The sequence below is a fragment of the Macrobrachium rosenbergii genome, chromosome 10 (genome assembly GCF_040412425.1).
Source record: "Macrobrachium rosenbergii isolate ZJJX-2024 chromosome 10, ASM4041242v1, whole genome shotgun sequence".
In the NCBI taxonomy this organism is placed as follows: Eukaryota; Metazoa; Arthropoda; class Malacostraca; order Decapoda; family Palaemonidae; genus Macrobrachium; species Macrobrachium rosenbergii.
Window position 1 is genome coordinate 13,860,053 of NC_089750.1, and position 27,500 is coordinate 13,887,552.

Consider the following 27,500-nt stretch of genomic DNA (forward strand, 5'->3'; position numbering starts at 1 on the left):
TTTCTGTTTTTGGCCTAATGGAATTCACATGTTATATCTGCTTCACTAATGGGAGATTGTAATTACGTCTTTAGTGATGAGCAGTATATCTCTTAAATATAGAGATGGTGGAAAGATAATTAAGGATTCATGACAATGATGTAAACATTCTTTTGAGACTCTCTCTCTCTCTCTCTCTCTCTCTCTCTCTCTCTCTCTCTCTCTCTCTCTCTCTCTCTCAGCTACTTAGGGGGTCTAACGTGATGAGTAACAAAGGTTCGGCCCTTTGATAAAGTCTATAAATGAACATTGTAAATAATCCGCGCAGCTAAACAGTTCCATTTATTTTATAAATTAACCTGTACATTATAATTACGATTAAAATGCACAATTTATAAAAGGGTAGCATAGCAATAAAACCATCACACTGTGTCTGACTAGGAAAGAAACCAGATATGCTGAGGTATGTTATGCTGATGTGTTTACACATGTATACACACATATATATGTATATATATGTGTGAATATGCATATATATATATATATATATATATATATATATATATATGCATATATATATTATACATACATGCATTCATATGTTCCCTATTATCTAAATAGTTTGTTCGTATGATAGGGTTCTTGGGGGAGGGCTTCTTCGTTTATTTACCCATTTGGAAGAGATTTTCGTTTATTAGTTTATAGATTAGCAGTGTGGGATTTAAGGAGCAATTGGATTTTCTGTGAGACCCACATTTTTCTGTTAACTGAGTGTCTTTGTAAAGAAATTATTTCTCAACTTATTTAAAGAAGTCTTTGTTTACGATGAAACCCGTTACATCTTTCTCTTAGATTCCGTTGGTAGGAAGTGATTTTTTTCCTTCCAGAAAAGACATGAAAAAGTTTTCATAATATCCCTAAAAGTTTAGTCTTAGATTAATCTGGATGGTATTTTTTTTATATATGTAGGTAGCCTATATATTTTACTTACATATTTATTTTATTTTTGCTTACATACTTTATGTATTTTTACTTGCATATTTAATTTAAGTAGATACGTACTGCGTAAATAATCTGAGAATGAGTTTCGCCATCTTTCCCTGCTGTTGACGAGGACTTTCATTCCATTCCCTTGGTTCCGGTCTGTTTTTAAAGCAATGGCAGATATTTCTTACTTTTATTTCCTCTGTGGCATTCTTCCTCCCTTTTTCAGGCAAGCCAGACTTTCCTGGTAACCGCTTCTTCTTCCCATAACTTTTATTTTAAGGGGGACAGAACGGACGCTAAATTTAGCCATAAACTTAAATATAAGACCGTTGTGCAAGGGCGATGAAATTGAGTTTGAATGGAATTCCCGTTGTTTATAGGCTGGGAGGAAGCGGCGCCTTTTCGGAAGCTTTAATTCTATTCCTTTTTTATTCTTTTTTTTAATTCTTAGTCTATACATATCCATACTTTTGTTTTTGGTCGACGGAAGTTTTCATCCTCTCCTATTTTTACCAGTTTTATATCTCGGTCCTTTTTTGATTTTTGGAAGGAGAGTTTCCCTGGGATGATGTTTTAGTATTCAGCAAACCGACGAACATAATCGATAGCGTTGATTGAAAGTCAGGGGAAGCAAGGAAGGGCTTTGCGACCACGTTTTCAACTTCATTTTATCCTACCGACTTTGCAAATGGCTTTTCCACATATAGTTTATTTTTTTCCATACATATTCCATCACTGCTCTCTTTTCTTTTCATGAAATTCAAAATTATGGAACTTACTCTTTATAACTGCTGTCAGTGCTAGCCATTTCACTGACAACGTTCCTTTGTGCATTTATCAAGTTGTCAAAAAGGAAGATTGCATTTTGCTTTACACGCAAGAACACACGCACACACAACACACACGCACACACACACACATATATATATATATTGTGTGTGTGTGTGTGTGTGTGTGTGTTCTTGCGTGTAGAGCAAAATGCAATCTTCCTTTTTGACAACTTGATACATGAACAAAGGAACGTTGTCAGTGCAATGGCCAGCACTGACAGCAGTTATAAAGAGTCTTATGTTTTTGTATGTGGTTGTATTGACGCATTCACATTCTTGTTCTTCAGCTATTTAAATCTGTGCTTAGAGTAAGTACATTTACGTTAGTGCACTTACATTTGGCAGAGAGAGAGAGAGAGAGAGAGAGAGAGAGAGAGAGAGAGAGAGAGAGAGAGAGAATTTGTATTTAAGGACCGTAGCTTAAACTCGCTTTCCCCGCCAATTGACACAATGATTGGCAACTCTTGACACGGGGGAATCTCGCATGGAGACCTAATCCCAGAAATGGGTTAGTTTAGCAGAGAAGCTTCCGATTCGCTGATAACACGATCACCCTCGATTGAGGTCAGCCATTACCGTTGTCGGTGCGATGTGTGAATCCGATTCACTTCGCCTTCCAGCGTCTCTCAACTTTCTCTGGAACACCGGCTGCCAGAAATCAGCTGTTTCAGAGGTAATCCTTTGATGGTGGTGTTGCTGCAGGGTCATGTGCACCCCGAAATCTGCCGTTGATTTCTTGGTTGACTCAGACTGCTTTTACTCACATTTGGCATCTCGTATTTCTTCGTCATTGAAAGATCTAAAGTAACTGAATATTTTCCATGATGCTGCCTCTTCCGAGACGACTTTTCACGTAATTTAGATATCATTTACATGGCACCGTTTACATGGTATGTCATTTGCTTTTTCTTATATATATACAGTATATGTATGTGTGTGCGTGTGTATTCAGCGTCATGTAAAGGGTCATACATGAATTCAAGTTAACTGATGTTGGTGTGGTTTTTGTGTGTTTATGCTAACGAGTGTTTTCCGCAAATAATGATGAGCGGAAAAAAACTCGTTAACATATATATATATATATATATATATATATATATATATATATATATATATATGTGTGTGTGTGTGTGTGTGTGTGTGTGTGTGTGTGTGTGTGTGTGTGTGTGTGTAAGAAAAAACACATGAGGTACCATGGAAGCGGTGCCATGTAGATGATATCTATAAGTTACATGAAAAGTCATCTCGAAAGAAGCAGCATCATGGAAAATATTCAATTACTTTAGATCTTTGCATGTAAATAAACTAGTGCCTGAAAGTACACGTAAAATTTTAGGTTCTTTATCTTAAAATAACTGTCTGGCATACCGGAGGATGTGTTTTAAATTCCTTTCTTCTTGGGAGTTAGTCATTCCCTTTTCTTCCTTTCTTTTTGAGTTGACAGCCTCGCTCGAGCAATCCAGGAATACATTATAGAGGAAGGAAGAAAAATTGTCAGTCTTCGTGAAAATTTATATTTTTATGACGGTCCTTTCTCGCCACATTTCGGACTCGTGAAATATCTACCTTTTTCCTTTCTTCTTGGCAATTAAGCAGTTTTGGAGAACTGGCCATTAGAGCCGCTGGCAGAGAGAAGCACCAGGAGCGTCTCATTTACATAAATTTAAAGCACTTTTATCTTTGGGGAATTCTCTGTCTTCGTTTTGCTCCTTTTTTCTTTAAATGCCGCATTAAGTTTTGTTCTTAGTTTTATTCCTGGGTAAATGTGCGTCTGTATGTTTGTTTCTGTTTGTGTTGTATATTATGTTAGTATTGAATTATTTTATACTTTTATCGGCCCAGTATCAATACTGCATTCAGCTGACTCTTCCTATTGATGTATACTGAGACCATGTAAATTATTCTTTCCTCTGTTTATTTTCTTTTGTTATTCAACGATTCCCTAAATGCTGTATATGAAATGTATATCGTTTGTTTTGTTTGCAAATCCACGCAGTATAATCCTCTGGTCTTCTTTCAAAAGACATTTGCTCACGTTAAGATGTAGACTTACTTATTACTGCAAATATATATATTTATTATTTATAAATACACACATATATATGTATATATAATTGGAACAGAACACTTTTTGACACCATTCCATGAAGTAAGTTCGACAGTCACAAACCCATTACCACAGCACGTAGCACTTATTACATAACGCGCTGGAACCCGGGGCTGCTGTCTCCCCTACCCTCCTTATCCCCTACCTACCCACTCCCCACCCGGGGCGGACAAACCGGTTTGCAGGGTGTTGGGTGGCTTTGCCATGTCTCCCTTACTGTCACCTTGGGGAGGACAAACAAGAGCCACTCGGATTTATTATTTTAGATGAAGCGCCTTCATCAAACCCTGTAACCTATCAAAAGATGAAGCATGTCCGACTGTCTTAGCCTTTCATTTTGTATAATTTAATATATATATATATATATATATATATATATATATATATATATATATATATACACATATGTATATATACAGTATATACACGAAAGATGAGGTACGTAAAGAAATATTTCCTTGCCATACAAGCGGTTAAATATGGACAGTGAAAGCAGCTCACCATGAAACCTTCGGCTGTTTTTATTAGTTTAGTAGCACTTTCGGCTCCATCCTAAATCTGCTCCGTTTCCTCTCTAAATGAAATAAAGCCAGTAGAGATGGAGGACATTTCCTCTTACCCTTTCAATTGTTGTCTCGATCTCGACAGGGTTGCTAATATTCTCGTCTTGAATTGGGATGCGGTATTTGTCTGAGAATATATGTGTTTCGTGCTCACACATACTTTAATATGTATACTTGGATATTTCATATACGTTTATTAGTTTTCTTTTTAACCCTTGTTTGAGTAAACTGTGAAATGGTGCATTGTTAGAGAGGAAAGATATATGAAAGTTTATATCTCTTAAAGCATTCAGTTGTTTCTCGTTTGCGATGAATATTTTGAATATATATATATTTTGAATATATATATATATATATATGATATGATATAATGATATTTTCATCGTCATACCTTGAGGTTTAGGGCAACTGGTTCAGGTTTCTACCACTCCAGCTGTTTTCTAATTATTGGTCGTTAAAGGAAGAATGCAGGAAGACTCCCAAACTTCGGTTGCTTTTCATCTAGAGTAAATCCGTAAAATTTCTTGAGTAATTCTTAGCAGTTAGCTAGTGATCTTTTAATATAGTAATTTTCTTGTATGGGTAGATATTTGTTTGTTTAAACTTTTAATTCTGGTTAGCCTAACAGCATCAGAACTAACATATGTACTCATAAATTGTCTGTTATTATTATCATTATTATTGTTGTTGTTAATTGTTACTGTTCATGTATTATACGGACTCTAACCATTGATAATTTCGATGTCTTTGACCTTTTATAACTGGAATCACAAGAATACCATAGTAGGGAACCAGAGTTTTGAAACGTCATTTGTTTCATTGCGACTTCCCATACCACGGCAGGAACAGAAACTGCTGAAATTTTGCCTCTATTTAAAGCTAAGCCATCTAATGATATTTTCATCGTCATACCTTGAGGTTTAGGGCAACTGGTTCAGGTTTCTACCACTCCAGCTGTTTTCTAATTATTGGTCGTTAAAGGAAGAATGCAGGAAGACTCCCAAACTTCGGTTGCTTTTCATCTAGAGTAAATCCGTAAAATTTCTTGAGTAATTCTTAGCAGTTAGCTAGTGATCTTTTAATATAGTAATTTTCTTGTATGGGTAGATATTTTTCAATCTTTCTTAAGCTCTTTTAGTAAGCAAAAGAATTCTGTCTGGTTTTACGGCCGTATTTTGTTTATTGTTTTTGTCCTTACTTCTGTTATGGTTGTTGCTGTTGTTTTTGAGTTAGTGACGTACTGTTTTGATTTAATAATTTAGAAGAAATTAGGTATGTAACTAATACAGGAAAAAATCTTTCCTAATTTCATATCCCTTTTATTGTTTCCTTTTGATTCAGCACGGTGTGTTGTTCCGGTAAGTTCTGAAATGTATAGTTAATAATGTAAACTGTTGAAACTCCATTTTGTGATGTCTACATACCAAGTCATTCAGTCATTCTCCAAACATCCTAGTCTTTCACGCTGAAGGAACCTTTCAGCTTCAGTATTTTCCCTTCCTTTGGCCGCCTTCATTTCATGCCTTGTGTCTAGATGGGTATACGGCAGCAAATAGAACGAAGAGGCTCTTTTTACCGTGAAAATATATACGGTCGTTCCCCGCTTCCAACTTTCCTCTCGTTTTATATGTAAACGACTCGAATACCGTCCGCCTCCTGACGAAGGAAGGAAGGAGGGAATGGGTTGGGGAAGGTAATCGTCGTGTAGGACACGGCCATATCTCACTTCCGTTCCTTCTTTATTAGCGGACACACAAAAACACGGAGAAAGAGATGGGAGTTTCTTTAAAGAAGCTTAAATCTGACAGGGAAAGGGGCTTCTGTTGTTGACGAGTGATGCAAGTCCTGCATGAATAAAATCTCCCATGCGCACGCGCACACACATGCTTACGTGGACACACGCAATTATATATATATATATATATATATATATATATATATATATATATGTGTGTGTGTGTGTGTGTGTGTGTGTGTGTGTGTGTGTGTGTGTGTGTGTATATGTATATGTATATGTATGTGTATATATATATATATATATATATATATATATATATATATATAATTAATTAAGTTGCTAATACCGTTTAACATCCAGCTCACTATACCTTAGGAATAACTTACACCGTAGTGGAATAGAATGGATAAGTGCTTCGTCGCCGGCAGGATTCAAGCCGATGCCTGGTTGAGAAACAACTATAGGCAGTGACTTAGACCACCTTTGGTAGCCGAATGGTCGAAGTCACAGATTATCGTTGTTTCTAACCTAAGCATCGGTTCGAATCCTGCCGAGGACGAAGCACTTAGTCATAATTTCCCTTCGGTGTAAGTTATTCCTAAGGTATAGTGAAATGGATATTAATCGGTATTTATGGCTTAATATTTGTGAATATAAAGAAGCCACGAGTTTTGTGACAAAAATTCATATATATATATATATATATATATATATATATATATATATATATATATATATATATATATTTATTTATTTACTGTATATATGAATTTTTGTCACAAACTCGTGGCTTCTTTATATTCACAAATATTAAGCCATAAATAATATATAAATGTACTGTATGTATGTATAACTGATTCACGGAGATATGGAACATGATGTATGTATAAGTAAAGGCAAATGCTACGAACGAAAAATAAAAAAAGGAGTGGTTGCGAGGACCGTGTGTCGAAAGGCCTAGCAACCACGCCAGTGTTTCATTTTTCCTTCGTTGCATTTGTCTTTATGTGTGTGAGTGTGTGTGTGTGTGTGGAACGGGTCTCGTGGTAGACAGGTGAAAATACTCGACCCATAATCAAGAGGTACCGAGTTCGATTCCTGAACCGAGGAAAATTTTGGGTCACATTTCATTAAAACCCACCGAGCGAACCGCTGTTGATATATTTTCTTTAAGAACCTATAGCCACTCCTTGTATGAAGAAAAGGTGTATGATAAAAAAAAATTCAAATATGATAGATAAAATTACTGACGAGCAGTTATTGGGTGGCTTACCGAAAAGTACCACTGATATTGAAGGTTTTCTTTTCTGTGATGGCTAATACAAGACGATGTATTGTTTCATGGTAGTCGCTGCTGATATGGAGCTGACAGAGAGAATTGGAGTATATCCTCACATGTTGAGAGGGCCGGTGTTGATTCGGAAATATTGCATATCTTATGGGTGTCTTATTTGGAATTTTTATTTTATGGGCATCATCAGAGTTGATAATGATATTACCAATAGTGATTGTGGCTTTGTCATGACTTCATTATTGTGAGTGCCATATCTCTCTCTCTCTCTCTCTCTCTCTCTCTGGAAAATCTCGCTTGCCCGTCGTTGAATAATGTATTGGTAGCTTATAATGTTATAATGGAGAGATGAGGGTCTTAATTAATATTTGAGGTAACTTTTTCATAATTTACCCAATTCGCGAAATGAATGACTGGCTTTGTTGTCTCTCGAACGTCTATAAATAGTAACGCGCACATTGCTCTTAGTCTTGCAATTTTTTTTTTAGTAAATATGAAATTTTCCACAAGGAAGTGTTGACCATACTCTGAAGTCCCTGTAGTAACCCCTTAGCTTCGAAAAACGTCACTTTTCAAACAATATAATATTTTTGACTTGTGAGTAAGATGGTTAATGAAGCTTCGAGTGCAGTGGTTGATTTCTTTCTTTCGCTTATTTGAATTTTCCTTCATGTTTCTGCTAATATATCTTTATGTCTTTATTTATGAAAGTTCGTGGTCGTGCACCCACATATATATACAGAAACAATATCTGAAAAATGTAACAAAAAAAAAATACTCAAAGAGAGAGCCTGCGGAGCTGTTACAATATCACGACTCATGCCATCACCAAAAATACTCTCAGAAGGCTTATGATTATTATTGTAAAAATACTGGACTATTGCAGGCAAAGAATTTTCTTAATTTTAATAGTCTTTCCAGGTGAAAAGCACTTCTTTTACACAATTTTCCATTTTTTTTTCTGTAAGTCTCGCAGATTTTGAACCTCACTGGTAATTGCTAAAATGTAGACTTCGCATGGTTGGCTTGCATTTCAGATTAGATTCCAAGTATATTGCCAGTCTCCCTGAATTCGGATATTAAAATCTCTATTTGTATTTGCTTACAGTTGTAATATTTGCGCAAAGTTTTTTTTTATTAATGAGATACTAAAAAACAAATCAGATTGGATATACCTGATGAGGAAATTTGGGTGCTAATTAGAGCTATTGTTTATTGAAATACATATGTAGGCCGTGATTACGTATGATTTTTTTCCACCCATACGAATAGGAAATAATTTTTCATATCGAATATGTAGTTCTCCTCTCCCTTGGGAAGTGAATTGTAATTGTCTGTAACGCCATCTCATCAGGGGTTCGCGATTGCCTAAAGTTAGAATAGTAACGCAGAGGGCACAGTAACTCTCTCTCTCTCTCTCTCTCTCTCTCTCTCTCTCTCTCTCTCTCTCTCTCTCTCTCTCTCTCCCCCCCCGTCTTTCCTATAAATTTCCAGACAATATATGACCAGAATTTGTTGTTTCTTCTTGATGTTTTTCCCTAGTTTGTGACTAGGGGAAACACATTCATATGCTATATCGTTGCAGCTCATTGCTTGGAATCCCATTGAATGATTTTGAAATCAAATGAGTTATTGTGACGTGGAGAACTAACCTGGAAATGAAGTTTTTAAATTTCATTAATCAGTTCCCCAATTAACCGAATGTACTTCAATAAGCTGGCGAATTCCAATTGAACAGGAATGGACCTACCCTGCAACAGTAATTTTGCAAAGTAATTGTTTTAACAGTGAATAGATTAATCATTTGGACCAGAAAATTATAGTTGGATGTAGGGGTAAAGAGAGAAAACCTTCCAAAGGGAAAAGTTATTTATTTATTCTTTATGTGTGTTTGTCTCTGTGTATGCATGTAAGTCTGAATCACGTGTGCACTTCAGATTTGTTTTCGATCCTCAAAGTGGTTCTTGGACAGCCTCTCGTCGTTCATATTCTGGAGAGTTTTAGCTCGCCTCTCTTTCCCTCCTCCAAGTTGATTGCATTGGCCGTCGATGGGTTGAAGAGAGGGGAACGTGTGCCACGGTACTTAGATTGGATGGTCTGTGTGCTCGTGTGATAGGTCCTGACATTTTTACCTTCACAGATATTAAGCCAGAAATACCCATTAATATCTAATTCACTTTACCGTTGAATAACTTACACCCAAAGGGAATTATAAATGGTAAGTGCATCTGTACCGGCCAAGACTGGAACCAGCGCTTTTTAGATTAGATATAGAGACAGACTGTTGACTTATCCATTCAGTTACTGTTCCTTTTTCTGTTAAGTTATTCCCAAAGTAAATTGTATTCGGAACTACGGGGGGTATTCATGGCATATATATATATATATATATATATATATATATATATATATATATATATATATATATATATATATATATATATATGTGTGTGTGTGTGTGTGTGTGTGTGTGTGTGTGTGTGTGTGTATATATATATATATATATATATATATATATATATATATATATATATATATATATATATATATGTACAGTGGTATATGTTGGATCCCAAATCTTAGCGGTAGACCACTGGGTTCCTTTTCATAAGGTTTGGTTCGACCCCTGATCTCTTGGTCCCTTATCAACCCAGCTGTGAATGGGAACAAATTAAAAACCTAAAGGCTGTACCCTTCTGGCATCCCAAATCCTAAATGGAAAAATATTTATCGTGAAAAAAGAAAAAAAATGTATGTAGAACTTGCTGTCACAACTGTCTAACATATTACCCTCATTTAGACACCAAGGTTACACTGTGTATGTATGTCTGTGTATATATATAATATATATATATATATATATATATATATATATATATATATATATATATATATATATATATATATATATATATATATATATATATATATATATATATATATATATGTGTGTATGTATACATAACATATACAGTATATAAAAATGCATACGTACATATATATAAATTATTTATAATTTATATACTAAACATATAAACATATATATTTGTGTGTGTAGAATGTACGCGTATATATACATCAGTGTAGTATATTGAGAGAAAGGAACTATTTACTGAAAGCCAACGAAAGGCAAGAGAATACAATCTCAGTGCACCACCACCCGCAGAGGGAGGGAGAGTTAAGACTGAGAGAAAGACGTTATCACTTCCCGAGTCACCCAGACGCTTTAATAATCCGATATCCCGACGTCAGTTCCCTGCATGCACGTCCTGCACGACTCAGTTTAGGTTCTTTTCCTTGCACGTCCGGCACGGCGTTATTTGATTTTTTTTTTTTTTTTTTTGTGGACCGCTCCTCGGGGCATTTTGCAAGCCGATGAGACGTTTGCATCACTTGGAAATGTCAGTCACACTTTTTTTTTCGGATGCTTATCTGTAATACGTCAAATTTAGGGTTCGTATTACGTTTGGATAAGGATTTTTTTATGTGAAATTTTTATTGGTATTTTCTTGTCTGTTTTTGGTTGTTTGTCGACATGTTACAATGTTGTGTTCATAAACACAAATCTGTGTACGCACAAACTTTATATATGTATACATATGTGTGTATGTATGTATATATACATATATAGTATATATATATACATATACATATATAGCCTATTATAATGTATATATGTATATATGTTTGTATGATACTGTTTTTTAATGTTATATGTAGGAAGTGACGGAAGATTAGGTTAAAAAGTGCTGTGTCCCAAGGTAGAGGAGCATTCAACAGAAGGTTTTAGACTTCGATTACAGGATTTAGGTGCAAAATTGTTGGATAGGAAATGGGATCCTGCATGGAGGTTGGAGATGTTGGTGTTTGTAGGTGATATGACTTTTTTCAATAAAGTGTGGCAGAGAAGCTGTAGAAACTTAGGAAGGCATATCATTGTAAAGTTCATTGCGAATGGTAGCGAAAGGAAAGTTGAGAGTAAATGGATACCATGAAGATGGAGCAGCGGATTTTTATATTAATGGTGGAAGAATACAAGTGGTTGAATGGTGTAGGTATTTTAGAATAATAACTATTGCAACGGAGGATGGTACGAAAAGAGGAGTTCAAGTAATAGAACAGTGAAGTTAGCTAGAAGAGTCCTAGTAAAAGTTTTGAATGAAAAAAAGGATATGGAAGAAAAAATTGATAGCATCTAAGGATTGTTGAACCAACTTTCCTATATGGGAATAAAGTATGCATAAGGAATGCAAATAAAAGAAAAGTATAAGCTGTTGAGATATGGTTTTGCTTGGTACGGTACGTAAGGAATAAGTAAGTTGAAAATGTGAAGAATTCAGAGATATGATGAAAAGATAACGTTTTAGTTAGCACAGATGAAAAGATGAATCATTGCGTTTTCAGGTGGTTTGGTCGCAAAGAGAAGATGAATGACGACAGGTTAGTGAAAAGTGAGCATATCTCATAGGTGGTGGGATTAAAGAGAGGAAGAACGAGAAAATACGGGATAAATGAGGCGTAGTAATTTAGTTCCTGGAACAGAAATGCCTTGATTGTGATACTCGTTGATGATGCGGAAGTTTTTGGCAGGTGGTTTCATCCATGATCTAGCAATGGAAGGATAAATGCGTAAAGTGAGCTTCAGCAGTGCATACAAACACGTAAAAGTACAATTACCCACAACACTTTGGCGCTGTGAATCCCTCAGAGTGGAGCGATTTTTCCCAGAATAAGCCTACTCTGATATAGGCCGATAAACTGTTTCTGGTCCTGTTTCTCCGCAGCAGAAAAATGTATTCTATCTCTGAGCTCTTTTGTTGAACTGTAACGTGGACCTTTTCGTCGTTGGGTAATGCCATGTTGCCTAAAACTGGGCCAGAGTACTATTCTCAAGTAAGCTTTTCATGACCGTGGTGTTAAAGGCGATAGCTCTTCGGTGGCGTGTTGGTTACGTCCTTGGATCAGAACTCTCTCTCTCTCTCTCTCTCTCTCTCTCTCTCTCTCTCTCTCTCTCTCTCTCTCTCTCCCGAAAATCGTAAACAAAAAATTGTCCTTTTATGTAACACTTTTGATCCCTGGAATGTGTTACTGTTGCCAGAAAATAAATATATATATATATATATATATATATATATATATATATATATATATATATATATATATATATATATATATATATATATATATATATATAATGTTTCCTCATCATTGGGGTGCTTCCTGTAAAGGTCTAACTCCGGATGAAAAAAAGAAAAAGAAAGCAACAGTCTGTGCCACATTCACACATTCATTACTTAATCTTCCTTGCCCTCATAGTCTTAATCGTACATTTACCCTCTACTTTCTCTTGTTCTGACCGAACCCATGTTTATTGATTAATTGTTTTATATATATATATATATATATATATATATATATATATATATATATATATATATATGTATATATATATATACATATATGTATGTATATATATATACTGCATATATGTATTATGGTATGTACGTGTGGATTAATTAAATTATATATATATATATATATATATATATATATATATATATATATATATATATATATATATATATATATATATATTACATATATTAGTTTTAATCTTTTTCTTCGTGTGTTTGTAATGTGGACGCTGTAAAAGATTAAAAAGTACTCCTGAAAACGTTGCATCATATTCACCCCATGTATGGCGTTGTTACAGCGTGCAAAAGGTACATTCGCTGTTTTCAATATCATGCTAGGATGCCCAGTATCAGTCTACTTTGATGTTACTTTTATGAGACATAACCCGACATCCGGCACGAATTTCGGTAGGGCTTTTGAACAATTGTTGAGTTTTAGGGTGAGAGTTCCAGAGAGAGAGTATTATGTTAAAAGAAAGTTTTTAGGTTATTGATTTTTACAAATTGTAATTTTGACAAAACGCACAGGTTTATTATTTAAAATCGCAAGACTTGCTTTCATTATATGTATAATGATATATCGGTTACTGTAATGTTTTATTTTTTGTATCTGAGAATTCCTTCAGTGTGAATATTTCTTTCCTAATGGAGAAGTATTGAAGGACGTTGTTTTTCTTATTTTCATTTCGTGCAAAAATGCGTTGAAATAAGCTGTGTGAGAAGAAAGACAGAAAATAAGGGCTGGAAGGACACGTCTTGCAAGAGACTTCAATTTACGAGCTCTCTTTTTACTCAGTTTTCTTCCCAGTGTTGAAAATGTTGGTCTGGAGAGTTAAGAACTTTATCGTTTTCAGCTTGTTATGAATGTTAAAACATAATTTTCTGGTTAAGTCCCTGTTGCGTGTTATATATTGAGAGGAAATGATGGAATGAAGCCATAATATTATTGATAAGTAAAGCTGCATCATGCATTGTAACCTTGATTTATGACCTGTTTCGCTCTTTTTTATTTTATTTTTATGTTTATTGTACATTTTTCTGTTTATTATTACTGTTTCATTACTAAAAACAAACGGCATTATTATTATTATTATTATTATTATTATTATTATTATTATTATTATTATTATTATTATTATTATCCTGCGTCCAAAAGTAAAGTGCCAGTGAAACTCGTAGTGTATTTAGTGTTTATATTTTACTTTTGTAAATTCAAGCACGCACCCTGAATATTAACAGATGGCGTACCTACGGCTCCTCATTTAAAATAAATGACTCCGGGAGTGACTGATGTCTTGATTTACTCGTCACATTCCTCTAGTTGTAACTGCTTATTGAGGAAAAATATTTATTCTGCATAGCAAATCATTTAGCTTCCACAACTTACTATAGAAAATCATTTAGCTTCCACGACATACTGTACTATAGTAAATCATTTAGCACCCACAGCATACTAAAGTAAACCATTTAGCTTCCACAACATACTACAGTAAATCATTTAGCTTCCACAGCATGCTACAGTGAATCATTTAGCTTGTACAGCATACTCCCTTTTAGTGGCAGAAAACAAAATAGTGTCTTGAAGTGGTTTTTAGCTAAATTGATTTATATATATATATATATATATATATATATATATATATATATATATATATATACATATATATTATGTATATATATACATATGTATTATATATATATGTATATGTATATATATATATATATATATATATATATATATATATATATATATATTATATATATATATTGTTTACTCGTAAATACTGGATTTCAAGTGTTACACTTTGAATATATAACGAAGAGATTTTACCTCATTGATGTTCACTCAGTTTTTTTTCCTCAGTGTGAAGAAAGTTGTGTTGAAACATAAAGATTGGAATTCTGTGTCGGGTTTAACTTGACATTAATTGTTCAGTGCATGTAATCGACCGGAAGTGATTATAGTTGTAATTATTTCATCGCGTACAAAATTACTTTTTTACTGCAGTAAAAGAGTGAAGCTTATTTTGCGCGTACTATCATAGAGGTTCATTAAAGGAGGCTAATGCCACGCGACCGCATTAGTGACAAACTCTCTGGAACGGTATACATACATTTATGTAACGGTTTCTGATGATGTTTTGTCTTTCAACGGAAAAAGTGGAAAATAACTTAAATTGTAAACCGGAGGAGTGAAAATGTTTTCCCTCGAGCCCCTCGTAACAATACCTTGATAAAAAAAGAAAGTTTTTCTTTGAGTTAAGATGAATATCCCGTTAATGATGCCCCTCCCTCGGGCCAACCTTTCTCTTAGAAAGGGAGGCTGTGTTGGAGAGAGGGAAGTCGAGAGTGCTGGCGTGGCACTCCTCGGGAACCGGGAGAGGACGGGCGCCTCTGTTGTGAGGGAGAAGCACCACATCTCCCTCGCCAATGGAGACTCCTTGAGTGCCACTTACAATGGCACGTACGATGGCAATGCCAACCTCTTCAAGGAGCAGATGACCTTCACGGGACCCGAAATTCTTATCACGAAGGTCATCAGCGGAGCTTTTCACAGGTCAACGTCTAAGTTGCACTTGGGAGGGTCTCCAGATATTTCTCACAGGTTCAGAAAACCTTGGAAAGGCCCTCCTGAGGGCGCGCAAAGGAGGCGGCACTCAGCCATCGAGCCAGAAACTCAGGATAGCGAGTTCATGGCCGAGACCCCTGACACTGCCATGAGTGAAGGTGGGGACTCCGACGGCAATGACCTTGAGATGGAAAACAGCTCTGGCTCAACATGGCCAAAAGCAGAAGACAATAGGGGTACATCGTCGACACCGCAAACGGTGTCGCCGTCGTTATCCCCCGACGACCGCTATTGGGGTCGTGACGACGGCAGCGGGGCCGGTGGCCATGATTGGGCGTGGGTAGAGGCTAGATGGCTTGGCTTCAGGAGATTGCGCCGACAGATCCCCCCTGCCTTGGAAGAGAGGCTGCAGAAAATGAAAGCTAAAGAGTGGGGTCGTGGCAGACTGCGTGGGTTGGAGGAAAGAGTCAAAGGTCTCCACCTAGGGTTAGGCTCTTGGCGGGGTTCGAAAAACCCCAAAAACAACATGTGTCGATCATGCTCCCTCACTTTCAGCGAAGATACTCAAGATCAACAACCTTCTTCTCCAGGTAAGGTTTTTTTGTGTAAATATATCGTTCAGATACTTTTATACTCTCAATTAATGCTCTGTTACTTTTAATCGTTATTTTTATGTGATAGTGGTTTGAAGGTAAGTTATTTCAGGTATGGTTTATTGACAGTCGAATAGATTGGCTGACTGACAGTTTTTGTTCTCATGCCAGAATGAATTTTGTAGCTGTAGGTATTGCGTAAGTTTTGGAATTTCCGTGTTCCAAACAGGCCTTATTTCTCTTGATTTTTTTGTATTTTAGTTTAAATTTTTTCCTGTTTGTAGTGTCCTGAGGTAAGGGGGAAATTTAATGTATTCAAGTCAGATTTATCAGGTTTGTTATAGTATGCATCCTGAGAATATGTACATAGAGTTACCTGTGGCTCTGTGGAATTAAACTCATACATGATGTAGATAAAAGGGTAATTATCCATTATCATTGAAACCGTTTAACTATGTTGTGAGGTCGAGTTTGCGATATTGTTGTTATTATTTTACACTCGCTATCAAATGATACCATTATTATTATAATTGATATTATTGTAATTATCATTAGTTGCCTCTCTTTTTTTCTCTCAGATTTTGATGAAACTTCATAAGTAGGTACATTAGGGGTTGGTAGTTATTATTTTCCACCAAATAATTTTAGTCGACGTATTTTTCAAGTTCAAAGGTCAATTTGAAGGCTAAAATTACAGATCATTTTTGTATAGATCTCAAGAGGTTGTGATAATTTGCGATCTCTGATATTTTAATTATTTTAGCTATTATATTTACTATTGTTAGATATATGTCACTATTCATAAGCTAAAAGAAAAGATAAGCGAAGATAATATACTTTACCTATTGTCCCTTATCAAAGATTAACGTGAAAATTTACTTTATTGTGCAATTTCATCGCACGTATAATATATCAGGTATATTTATACATTATTTTTTTATGTGCAGTGCTACTTGAGTGCTAATGAATATAGATGAATAGTTACGGAATCATAAAAAACTGTATTTTGTCTTGTCTTCGTGCTATCCATGAAAACATTACAGGTACAATCAAACAGACTAATTTTACACACATATATATAGGCTGTATGTATATAAAATCTAGTAAACTAATTTTACATATACGGGAACGTAAAATTTAATAAACTAGTTTTACTTATGTACAGATAAACTAATTTTACATATATACATATAAGGCACTGTAGCCAGACCAACAAAAATTAGAGTAATATGCTTTGCTGAGCAATAGCTGGTATAGATAAGGGTGTATGTATATATATATATATATATATATATATATATATATATATATATATATATATATATATATATATATATATATATATAATGTATATAGTATTTGTGTGTATTTTAGCCAATATTTTACACAGTATTGGACTCATTTTTTTTTGTTTCGGTAAGCTCAACTCATTATTTCTGCCTTTAATTTTTATTTTTTTTATTTTTTTTTGCTTTTCTATTGTGGACACTGCGTTAAATTAGAATATTCAACTTCGAAATGACACCAAAACGAGTATCCATGCTTGAAAACTAGCCGCACACATACCGTTCAATCGATACGCAAGTTTGTAGAGGGAATCGTAAAAGTATTTGCATAGTTTTCGTAAACATTTTAATGGCGCAAAAGCTGGCATAAAAAACTTGACACTGTATGTCATCGGAAAGACAGTTAATTAGTTTTGCATGGGGAGAAAAATTTCATATCTCCAGTGAAGTATGGAATTTTTTTGTGTTTTGGCGATTCAAGTTGTCATTTTTACTTTCTGTTGAGCTTTTTTCTAACACACTGCTTTGCATTACTAGTATTCAGCTTTAAAATGATAGTAAATTTAGTATCCTGACAGATCAACCCGACCGTACACAAGCCGTTCAAAAAGAAATATCGCCAAGCGTAAGCTCATCCAGTCAGAGATGGATGCTCCCCGGTTGGGATGTCTCTATAAAATTGGCATATAAATATAAATAGAGTTTTATATATTAGGATAACGTTTAGATAAAAGTTACAATTATATTGTAAGAAATTAGCAAACAGCAAATATATTCATTAATAAAATGGTACTTGAAATTAAACAGTGGCGACGTCTGTTCTTAGTTTTATCAGTTATTGTAAAAAATTAAATTAGTTGTACAGTACTAAGAGTGGATAGTGGGACGTATATCAGTTTCATTTCATTCGTAATGCTTCGCAGAAGAGAGTAATTATCATACACAAAAATTAATCGATAACAAGTAAAGACATATCAGAAAAAAACATCAGTATATGCATAAACAAGTAGCAACAGACGAAACTAGATGAAAAAATCTCAGTAGTTTGTAGTAAAAGAACTAATTTTATCGAAACTGAAATGCAATCGCTTAAAAATTAAGTAGTAACAGGGTCATCAATTTGTATTCTGGGTCCTGTTTGGGTATAATGCAATTATGGAGAGTTATGCGAGTTGCGAAGTCTCTCTCTCTCTCTCTCTCTCTCTCTCTCTCTCTCTCTCTCTCTCTCTCTCTCTCTCTCTCTCTCTCTATATATATATATATATATATATATATATATATATATATATATATATATATTATATATTATGAAGTAGGTATTTGGCAGTCCTTTGCCAGAATTTGTTTTGATGTTGAAAGTATCTAAATAGTTTAGAACTATTTCATTTAAAACTAAATGAATGCGAGTATAATTATCTTTCTATTGGTATTCAAATTAACGTTAAAGATGTGTATAAGGTTTCCATGTACGCTGCTGTGATGTATTTAACCAGTACATGCATTTACACGGGAGTTTATTAACGTGATACGAAATTCCAGCAAATAATCGAACGTAATTCATTTTGGCTTTTTGCGCCATAGGACATCTTTGAAGGAAGCAGGACTTTACGTCTAAGATAATCGTCTCAGCCAATGCAAATGATTTACAAGGTTATGTAAACACAACAAAAAATACGCCGAAGTTTCTTCAGCACAGTCGAGTTTTCTGTACAGTGTATAATCAAGGCCACCGAAAATAGATCTATCTTTTGGTGGTCTCGGTACAATGCTGTATGAGCCGCGGCCCATGAAACTTTAACCACGGCCCGGTGGTGGCCTATCCTGGATCGATGCCAGAAGCACGATTATGGCTGCAATTTTGTATGTTTGATGATTGGAGGGTGGATAATCAACATACCAATTTGCAGCCCTCTAGCCTCAGTAGTTTTTAAGCTCTAAGGGCGGGCAGAATAAAGTGCGGCCGGACAGACAAAGCCGGCACAATAGTTTTCTTTTCGAGAGAGCTAAAACTGAAAACAGACACTATTATATGAAGGACTTATCTGAAGGAAGTCGATCAAATAAAGTGATTCAATACAGTTTTTGGTCTGGAGGAAAATGTTCTGTATAAAATTGCATGGGAAACCTAAAAGTTCAAACCTTAATATATGTTAGCTCTAACTTGGGTAGCTACCTCAGGGAATGCAATACACGCATGAGCGGGCACGTTCGTTTTCACGTAACGATAAAACTGGTGAATATTGCTCAGAAATTGTGAACCAATAGTGTTCCAGATGCGAAAAAGATGCTCTGGAACTAAATTTCAAAATGTAGGCCGTAAAGTGTGATTCGCGAATGCCTTTTGTGTGCGTAAGCCGGAATAATCCCTTTAAAAGGAAGACTTTAAATTATTATTGCTGATGTTTTCAAACAATATAAGAGGGAATTCCCGCAAATAGCTCTCTCGTGGGCCATAATGGACGTTCATCGAAACAAAGGCTTTACATTCTGGGCCGAAAAGTCGAGAGAGATGATTCTCTCTCTCTCTCTCTCTCTCTCTCTCTCTCTCTCTCTCTCTCTCTCTCTCTCTCTCTCTCTCTCTCTCTCTCTCTCTCTCTCTCAATGTATCTATCCGTCTATTATATGTACATATATAAATACATTGTGTGTGTATATATATATATATATATATATATATATATATATATATATATATATATATATATATATATATATATATATATGCATGGATAAAGAGAGAGCGAAAGAGAAATATTTACCAAATTACTATTTTAGGACACTGCGGTTGTCCCTTGGTCACGTTTTTACGAGATGAAAGTATCTTTAAATAATCTTGTATGGAAAAAAGGGGATTTATTTTTCTGAACATGTTGACGAGACAACTTCTCATAAATGAGGTCAATCGGCATTGTAGCATGTGCTTCTTTGCTATAATGAGACGGTCAACCGCCTCTTGGACTGCAATTCAGTTTTATCGAGTTGCGCAACTTTCATTTCCATTTTTGTAGTTAAGTTCTAATATTTTTTTTTTATCCAGTAAATTTCCCTGTTTAGGGTTATTCGTTTATTTAGTTTATAGTAACTGCGATACTGACTTTGATATAAACTGTACATGTTATAAATGCCTTAATAAATGGTCTCATATTTTTTGCTATTCGGGATTTGTCGCTAAGTAACGAAAAGATAGGAACATTTTTCGGACATTTTTTCCGGATAATATTTGGTTATAATGGAAATAGCAGTATTTGGTGAGGCAGTGGAGTGCTTGCATGACCGAAAGATATCAGTGGTCAAGGTCGAATTTTGTACTCAGTCTTTGTCACGGGGAGGGGCGTTCTGGTCTAGGCAGAGGTATGCTCTATACTGGGTGCGGTCGTTACACCCACCAGCCTAGTTGTGAGGCGGTAATATTTCTACCCATGTTTGTGTATGTTTCTCTCTCTGTTTTAACTTGAATCTTTCGAAAACTGGTGAACCTGTTTTTATGAAATCTAGGTATGTGTGGTTTGTGTCCATTATACCAGTTGTTCATTCAGACTAATAGGCTTCTTTTGAATTGTTTTTTCATTAAAACTCTCCTCATGGCCACATCTCTATGAATGCGACCAGCAACTTTCCGTTTGCCATCACTATGGCGGGCTTATTGGAAATAAACTGTAACTTTATAAAGACACTTGGTGCCAAATAAAATTACGTATCCCTACCTCATTTTTAGCGTATATTTTCCTACAGCAAAATATAGAATTTTTTTATTGTAGATATTTATTTTGAATTTTTGAGCTTGCTTCGGTTAATTAAAACAAAATAGCTTAAAACTTACATGAGATTGAGTGTACTAGCTTACATTACGTTGATCGATCACACAGATATTCCGAAAAGCAAGTTTCCTCCAGAGAATCAGAAAAAAGTTTTCATATTATTTTTGCATTTTAATGTGCAATATCCGGCATTAATACCATGAACCTATCTATCATCGAAAAGTCACTTTATGGTAGTTTTGCATGATGTGGAAACATTAACGTGTTTTGTATCTTAAGATTAGCCTACATATTCAGTGAATTAGCTCTTCTTTTACTTAGAAAGCAATTCTCTTACATTTACGTCATCATATATTAAAAATCAAACGTTAGATTTAGCGTGAGTTTGATCTGAAAATCATCGTAGACATTTTTGAAAAGTAATGCTGTTATGATTTCATTTTCAAAAAATTCGTAAACTAAACTGCTTTTGCGTTTTATGATTTATCACGCGGCCTCGTTGAACCGATATGAGCTTGTAGGTTGCCGGTAGTTCCATTTCTTAAGATCAGATTTGCTTATTAATTTCTTTGTTCTTGGGCAGACGTAAAATTTTTATTACTTCCGGTTCTCTTTGAATGTGTTCAGAAGAAAGTATTTTCACCGCAAACCGTAAAGAAATTGTTTGTTGGCCTGTTAATGTGAGTTTTTTGCGATGTAAGTGATTCAACATTTGTACTGTAAACCAGTGGCAGAGAACTGGGCTCACATAGGCACGGTCCGTGGTGCGACCTTGAGTCGACCAAGGCAAGGTCTCTAGACCTTGGACCAAGGTGTGAATGGATACCAGCGCCAGTTGCGGTTAAGAAAAAGGTCATGAGGTTAACAACCTCATCCCCAGAGCCTTGCTAAAATCCGAAAGGATTTACCCTTCTTACTCTTCCTCGAAGGGGGAAGAGGCACATATATATATATATATATATATATATATATATATATATATATATATATATATATATATATATATATATATATATATATATATATAAATATAAATGTATGTATGTATATATATATTAACAGCCAACAGTCAAGCGGCAAATGTACAATCAGGAGATCCATAAGACAAGAAGTCTTCAAAGTTCTTTATTTAGAAACGTTTCGTGCAATCCTTTGCACATCATCAGTCTGCAATAAATTATAAAGAGCGGTTAAAACTAAAGTTAAAATAACAATTATTATACCGACAGTGAAAAACTTTTATAAAGTCAACATAAAAGCAGAAAAATAAAAAGATAAAAAAAAATAAATAAAATAAAATAAATAAATAAATATATTAAAATTCATCAGGTTTGTTAAGGAAATTTAACTACCTTACGGTTCTTCAGGCCATTCTTCCCTCTTCGTTGTACTGTAAGGTAGTTAAATTTCCTTAACAAACTTGATGAATTTTAATATATTTATTTATTTATTTTATTTTATTTTATTTTTTTTTATTTTTTTATTTTTCTGCTTTTATGTTGACTTAATAAAAATTTTTTACTGTCGGTATAATCATTGTTATTTTAACTTTAGTTTTAACTGCTCTTTATAATTTATTGCAGACTGATGATGTGCAAAGGATTGCACGAAACGTTTCTAAATAAAGAACTTTGAAGACTTCTTGCCTTATGGATCTCCTGATTGTATATATATTAATGTATATATATTTTATATGTGTGTATGTATGTACAGTACGTATCTATGTATGTATAACCAGTCATGCTGACTTGTGCATATTTGTGCACATACAAATAAAATTCTTCTAAATGGAATAAGATTGTGTCGATTTTTTAAAGCTTTGCTTGTCTGTCCATCAGTTACTTCGTACGTTCGCAAGGCAAGGGATGTGGACTGGGAACGAGATTGTTCATTTCAATAGCATTTTTTTCGTAGATATTGAGGGAAGTGCCGTGTCATTCTGTCAGACACCTGTCAATCGAGTGTCTCTCTCTCATGTTCATTCATTTGTCCTCGTTCTGATTTCGGAACAGTGGCGAAAACAATTCACGTGGACAAAAAGCAATTTTACATAAACTCGTCACGCCATTTTTGGACCTGTTTTCTTTATAGAGACAGTGATTGTTTACCTCTATTTTTCTTTTAGAAAATTTTTTCGTGATTGTGCTGAATTTGAGGACACTATTTTTCGTTATTGTCGGAGAAAATTTCCTTTTTTTGTATGTTTTTTTCTTTAAATGTGGTTTTAGAAAGATTGGCAGTATTTAGCTCTGACATGACGTCCCATATAGATAATCAAACATGCTTTGAAAAAGTGCTCAAAAAAATTCCTTGACTAAAATAGAATTTTCGATGTATAACTGAATTATATAGATTTTTCACGTTCACTCTCTCTCACTTTTGAATTTCTGAAGCTGTTACGATCCATTGCTGTTTGCATTATACCGCTGTAGTTTGTTGTTATCAGTTACCTTTTTTTTTTTTTTTACGGGATAGGGTGTGCTTATCTCTTTCTTAACGCTCTTCTTTTATCCGACATGATTGCAGACACTTTCAAGGCAGAGCAATATTCTCTCAGATTATTCAAGAAAACAGTTATTATTTACGAACGTTCCCAGGCAAGGTAGAACAACTTTTAATAGGGTCGACCTCTTTATCAAGAGTAATTTTCTTTTGATTTTTATCTTAAGTAATTTCAAGGACTATTCTTAGAACAGTGTTTTTTATGGTATTTGGAAAAGGTAATTTGGAAAAGTTTTCTGTAGTCGTAATAATAATAATAATAATTTTCCGTTATCTCTATCGTTTGACTGAAACATCGTTAGGAATCAGTATCCAACGAAGCTAGTCGAAAAAATTAATCAAGTACATCTCTATGCTAGGAAATAAGGAAATTGGCCAAATGGAAGCCGAAGCATATCTTATGTGACAGGAGATTTTTTTTAGATTAGGAAATATTTTTAAAGAAAAGCAAATAATTATATAGTAGTTGTGTTCCTCATAATATGAAACTCATGCGGTGAAAATATGTCGTATCACCCAATGGTTAAAACATAAAAAGAAAGAAAAAGGTTAAAATGCGAAAGCGGCCGTAAACACTGAGGAAAGGTTTGAGGAGTAAGAGGAGGAACATTAGGAAGAAGCAGAAGTAGGGAAGAAAGGGGAAGGAAGAAGGGTGGAATAATGGAAGGCATTAAACCTTGGTTAGAAAGTTAGGGAATGGGGCGATTAAAAAGAAGAAATGGAGAAGATGAATCTAGATAAAGATGACGGATACACGGTAAAGCAAAATAAAAGAAGGACGGGAGGAATGGAAAAATAAGACAAACTCTGAAACATAGAGGAAAAAAAGGAGGGAAGGGAGGAGTAAAAAAGGAGGGAAGGAGAAGGAAGAAGAGAACGAGGAAGACGCAGCGCGTCCAATTTGTTTTCTCTCTTATCACGGTTTTTGTTTTGCTCCTGTTGTAGCTGCAGGCTGGGGAGGAGGTGAATAGACAGGTTCTTTGTTCTACAGACAGACTTTTAAAAGATTGCGAAAAGGACAAGAGAGAGAGAGAGAGAGAGAGAGAGAGAGAAAAGGGAATGGAATTAACTCCTAAGAAATGAGGGAAAACTTAACCAACTATTCTCTCTCTCTCTCTCTCTCTCTCTCTCTCTCTCTCTCTCTCTCTCTCTCTCTCTCTCTGGAAATTTATGAATATTTCATGTAGATGGACTTTCTGTCTGTTACTCTGTTAGTAGGTATGGCAAATAAGATGTGTATTCTATTATTCAGTTTCTGACATGAATGAGGACATGAAATATATTCTTGTATTCTTTTGACTGGGCAACTCCCTCTTCTGTACTTGGATATGTGTGTGTGTGTGTGTGTGTGTGTATATATATATATATATATATATATATATATATATATATATATATATATATATATATATATATATATATATATTTGTGTGTGTGTGTGTATACATGTGTGTAAGGAATGTACACACATATATATACCCATATGCATACATACATACATGTAGAATTGTATTTGTTTTGAGTGAGTGATGTGTGGGTTTGATATAACCCCATACGTGTGTACATATGTGCGTCTGTGAGAGAGATGCAGAGACAGGCAGACAGTGTTAATAAGATTATGCAAAAGTAATGAGTTCTTCATTTTTGTCTCACACGCATTTTTAGAAGCAAAGTTTGCAGTAAAAATGAAGTATGGAAAATTTTGGTTAGAAAACTTATACAAGTAGTTAAATGAGATCCATAATATGTTGTTAATAATTGTCTATTTTCCATTTCAGGTATGTTCCCCTCATCCTTGGCGCCTTCTTCCAATTGGTAATTGAGGTTAGTGTTTATTCTCCATTGCCCTGCAGGTTGCATAGAATTCTTATACTTGAGCGTAGTCCGTTATACAGAGGAGGCGCAGCGTCCTAATACAGTAATAAAAGAAATTCCGTGACCTTAGGAGGTGCAGCGTCTAATGAAAGTAACAATGGTAATTGTTCTTGAGCGTAATCCTTCGCGAAAAAGAATTGTTTTGTTTAATGATGGCAATAAGCGTCATGTGCACAGGTAATGTCGTGCCTAATAGTGGTAATTATATATTTAAGCACAGAGTTTCTGAATAGGTGGGAGTCCTGGAGTATAAGGAAAATATTAAGAAAGGTAATAATGATTATAATCTAGGATCATTCTCAGTGCATAATAATAATGCTAATAATAATAAGAATACTAGTGTGACTTTTGTAATAATAATAATAATAATGCTACAGTAAAAATATTAAAAATAGCAAGGATTATATAAAAAAAAACAACGAAATATATCTGCCAACTCTGGTGTACTAAAAAAAAGAATTTCTGCTTCCGTGTTACCAGAGTGAAAAAATGTCTTTTCGTCTATATTCTTTATGACATATATCGCGGCTTTTCCTGCAACATTATATTCTGCGCCTCATTAATTTTTTCTCTCCTCTTCACCTGAACGAGAGAAGAGACAATTTCCTCCTTTTTCTAATTTTTCTCCTGTTTTCAACGAAGACGTGTGTCTGTGCTCATTACACTTTTTTATTTCTTTTATGATTATTTCTAGGAATAGGTAAAGATTTTCCTGTTATTATTATTATTACAAAATACCGGCTTTATACATTATCTGCTTAAGATTGCTAAATACATTGAGATGAAATTTCAAATGCAGCTATTCATGGCTCTCTCTCTCTCTCTCTCTCTCTCTCTCTCTCTCTCTCTCAGATTTTTATCTGCGTTAAAGCTCTTTCTCTGTTTTTTTTTTTTACCTAGCGAAATCTGTGCTCTAAGTAGGGCACGTGGATTGAAGTATTTTAGCAAGTTCTTTAAGTTTCTAAATTGCTCTTCAACAAGAAGCTTAACTGCCAGTTCGCTCATGCTATTTTTCTCCAACCATTTTTTCTTCCTCATTATGATTTATTCATAACAAAATATAAGACTCTCTTTCTCTCTCTCTCTCTCTCTCTCTCTCTCTCTCTCTCTCTCTCTCTCTCTCTCTCTCATTGGTTTTTCGTATTGTCAGACCTATTTGAATTGTACTGAATATTAATGATAAACATAAGAGTAACGCTAATGATAATTAGTATTGGATAACCGTAAAGATGAAAGTATTGAACATTACATTTCGCAATAAACCTCCATTGTATCCCCAACGCAAATGAAAGCAGAGCACTACAAAGGAATGCTTTAGAATAAAGAATGCAAGGGCCGTAAAAATATTCGAAGAGGTAATTCCTCAAATTCATCTGATTTTTAAGGCTTATTTACCGATACCGATATCTGTGGTTGTTTTATTTATTCGCATATATGCATTTAAGTATTATGTATGTACACACACACACACACACACACACACACACACACACACACACACACACACACACACATATATATATATATATATATATATATATATATATATATATATATATATATATATATATTGTCATTATTGTAGTTGTTTATTGCATGTAATCGTATCGAACCGGCCAAAAGCTCATGAACTAGTATTACAAGTTTCATTAAATCAGAATACCCAAACTGCAAATAAAAAGGAGGAAAGAAATAAGCTGCGTATACCTTATATGCACGAAGCTTTAATGAATTAAAAAAAAAAAAGCAGATAACTAATCGAATAATGTAAGGATACCTCCTAGCATGAGGAGGGCCATAATACCCAGACGTTGCACAGCTCACGGCTTAAGAACATTAGTTTTATGGTCAACTCAGGAAGATTGATATCATACTTGAAACAGTCATGTTACTTTATACAAGTGACATTATGTACTTCAGTTTGGAAATACGAACTTTCCTGGTGCACCTGTTACATGATGTAGTTTAGTCTATCAATATATATATATATATATATATATATATATAT

At 34.6% G+C, this 27,500-nt stretch overlaps 1 protein-coding gene across 5 annotated transcripts in view; it reads left to right on the forward strand.

Annotated features, from left to right (window-relative positions):
• Positions 1 to 27,500, forward strand: part of LOC136842501 (guanine nucleotide exchange factor DBS-like) — an 838,144-nt gene that overhangs the window by 419,849 nt on the left and 390,795 nt on the right. The window contains exon 1 of one of the 5 annotated variants that reach the window (XM_067109886.1): positions 14,800 to 16,068. The exons of the other annotated variants lie outside the window; for them this stretch is intronic. Coding sequence (XP_066965987.1) covers positions 15,174 to 16,068 — 895 coding nt within the window. The 5' untranslated portion in view covers positions 14,800 to 15,173. Of the gene's footprint in view, positions 1 to 14,799; positions 16,069 to 27,500 lie in introns of those variants that run through there. 5 annotated transcript variants of the gene reach the window in all.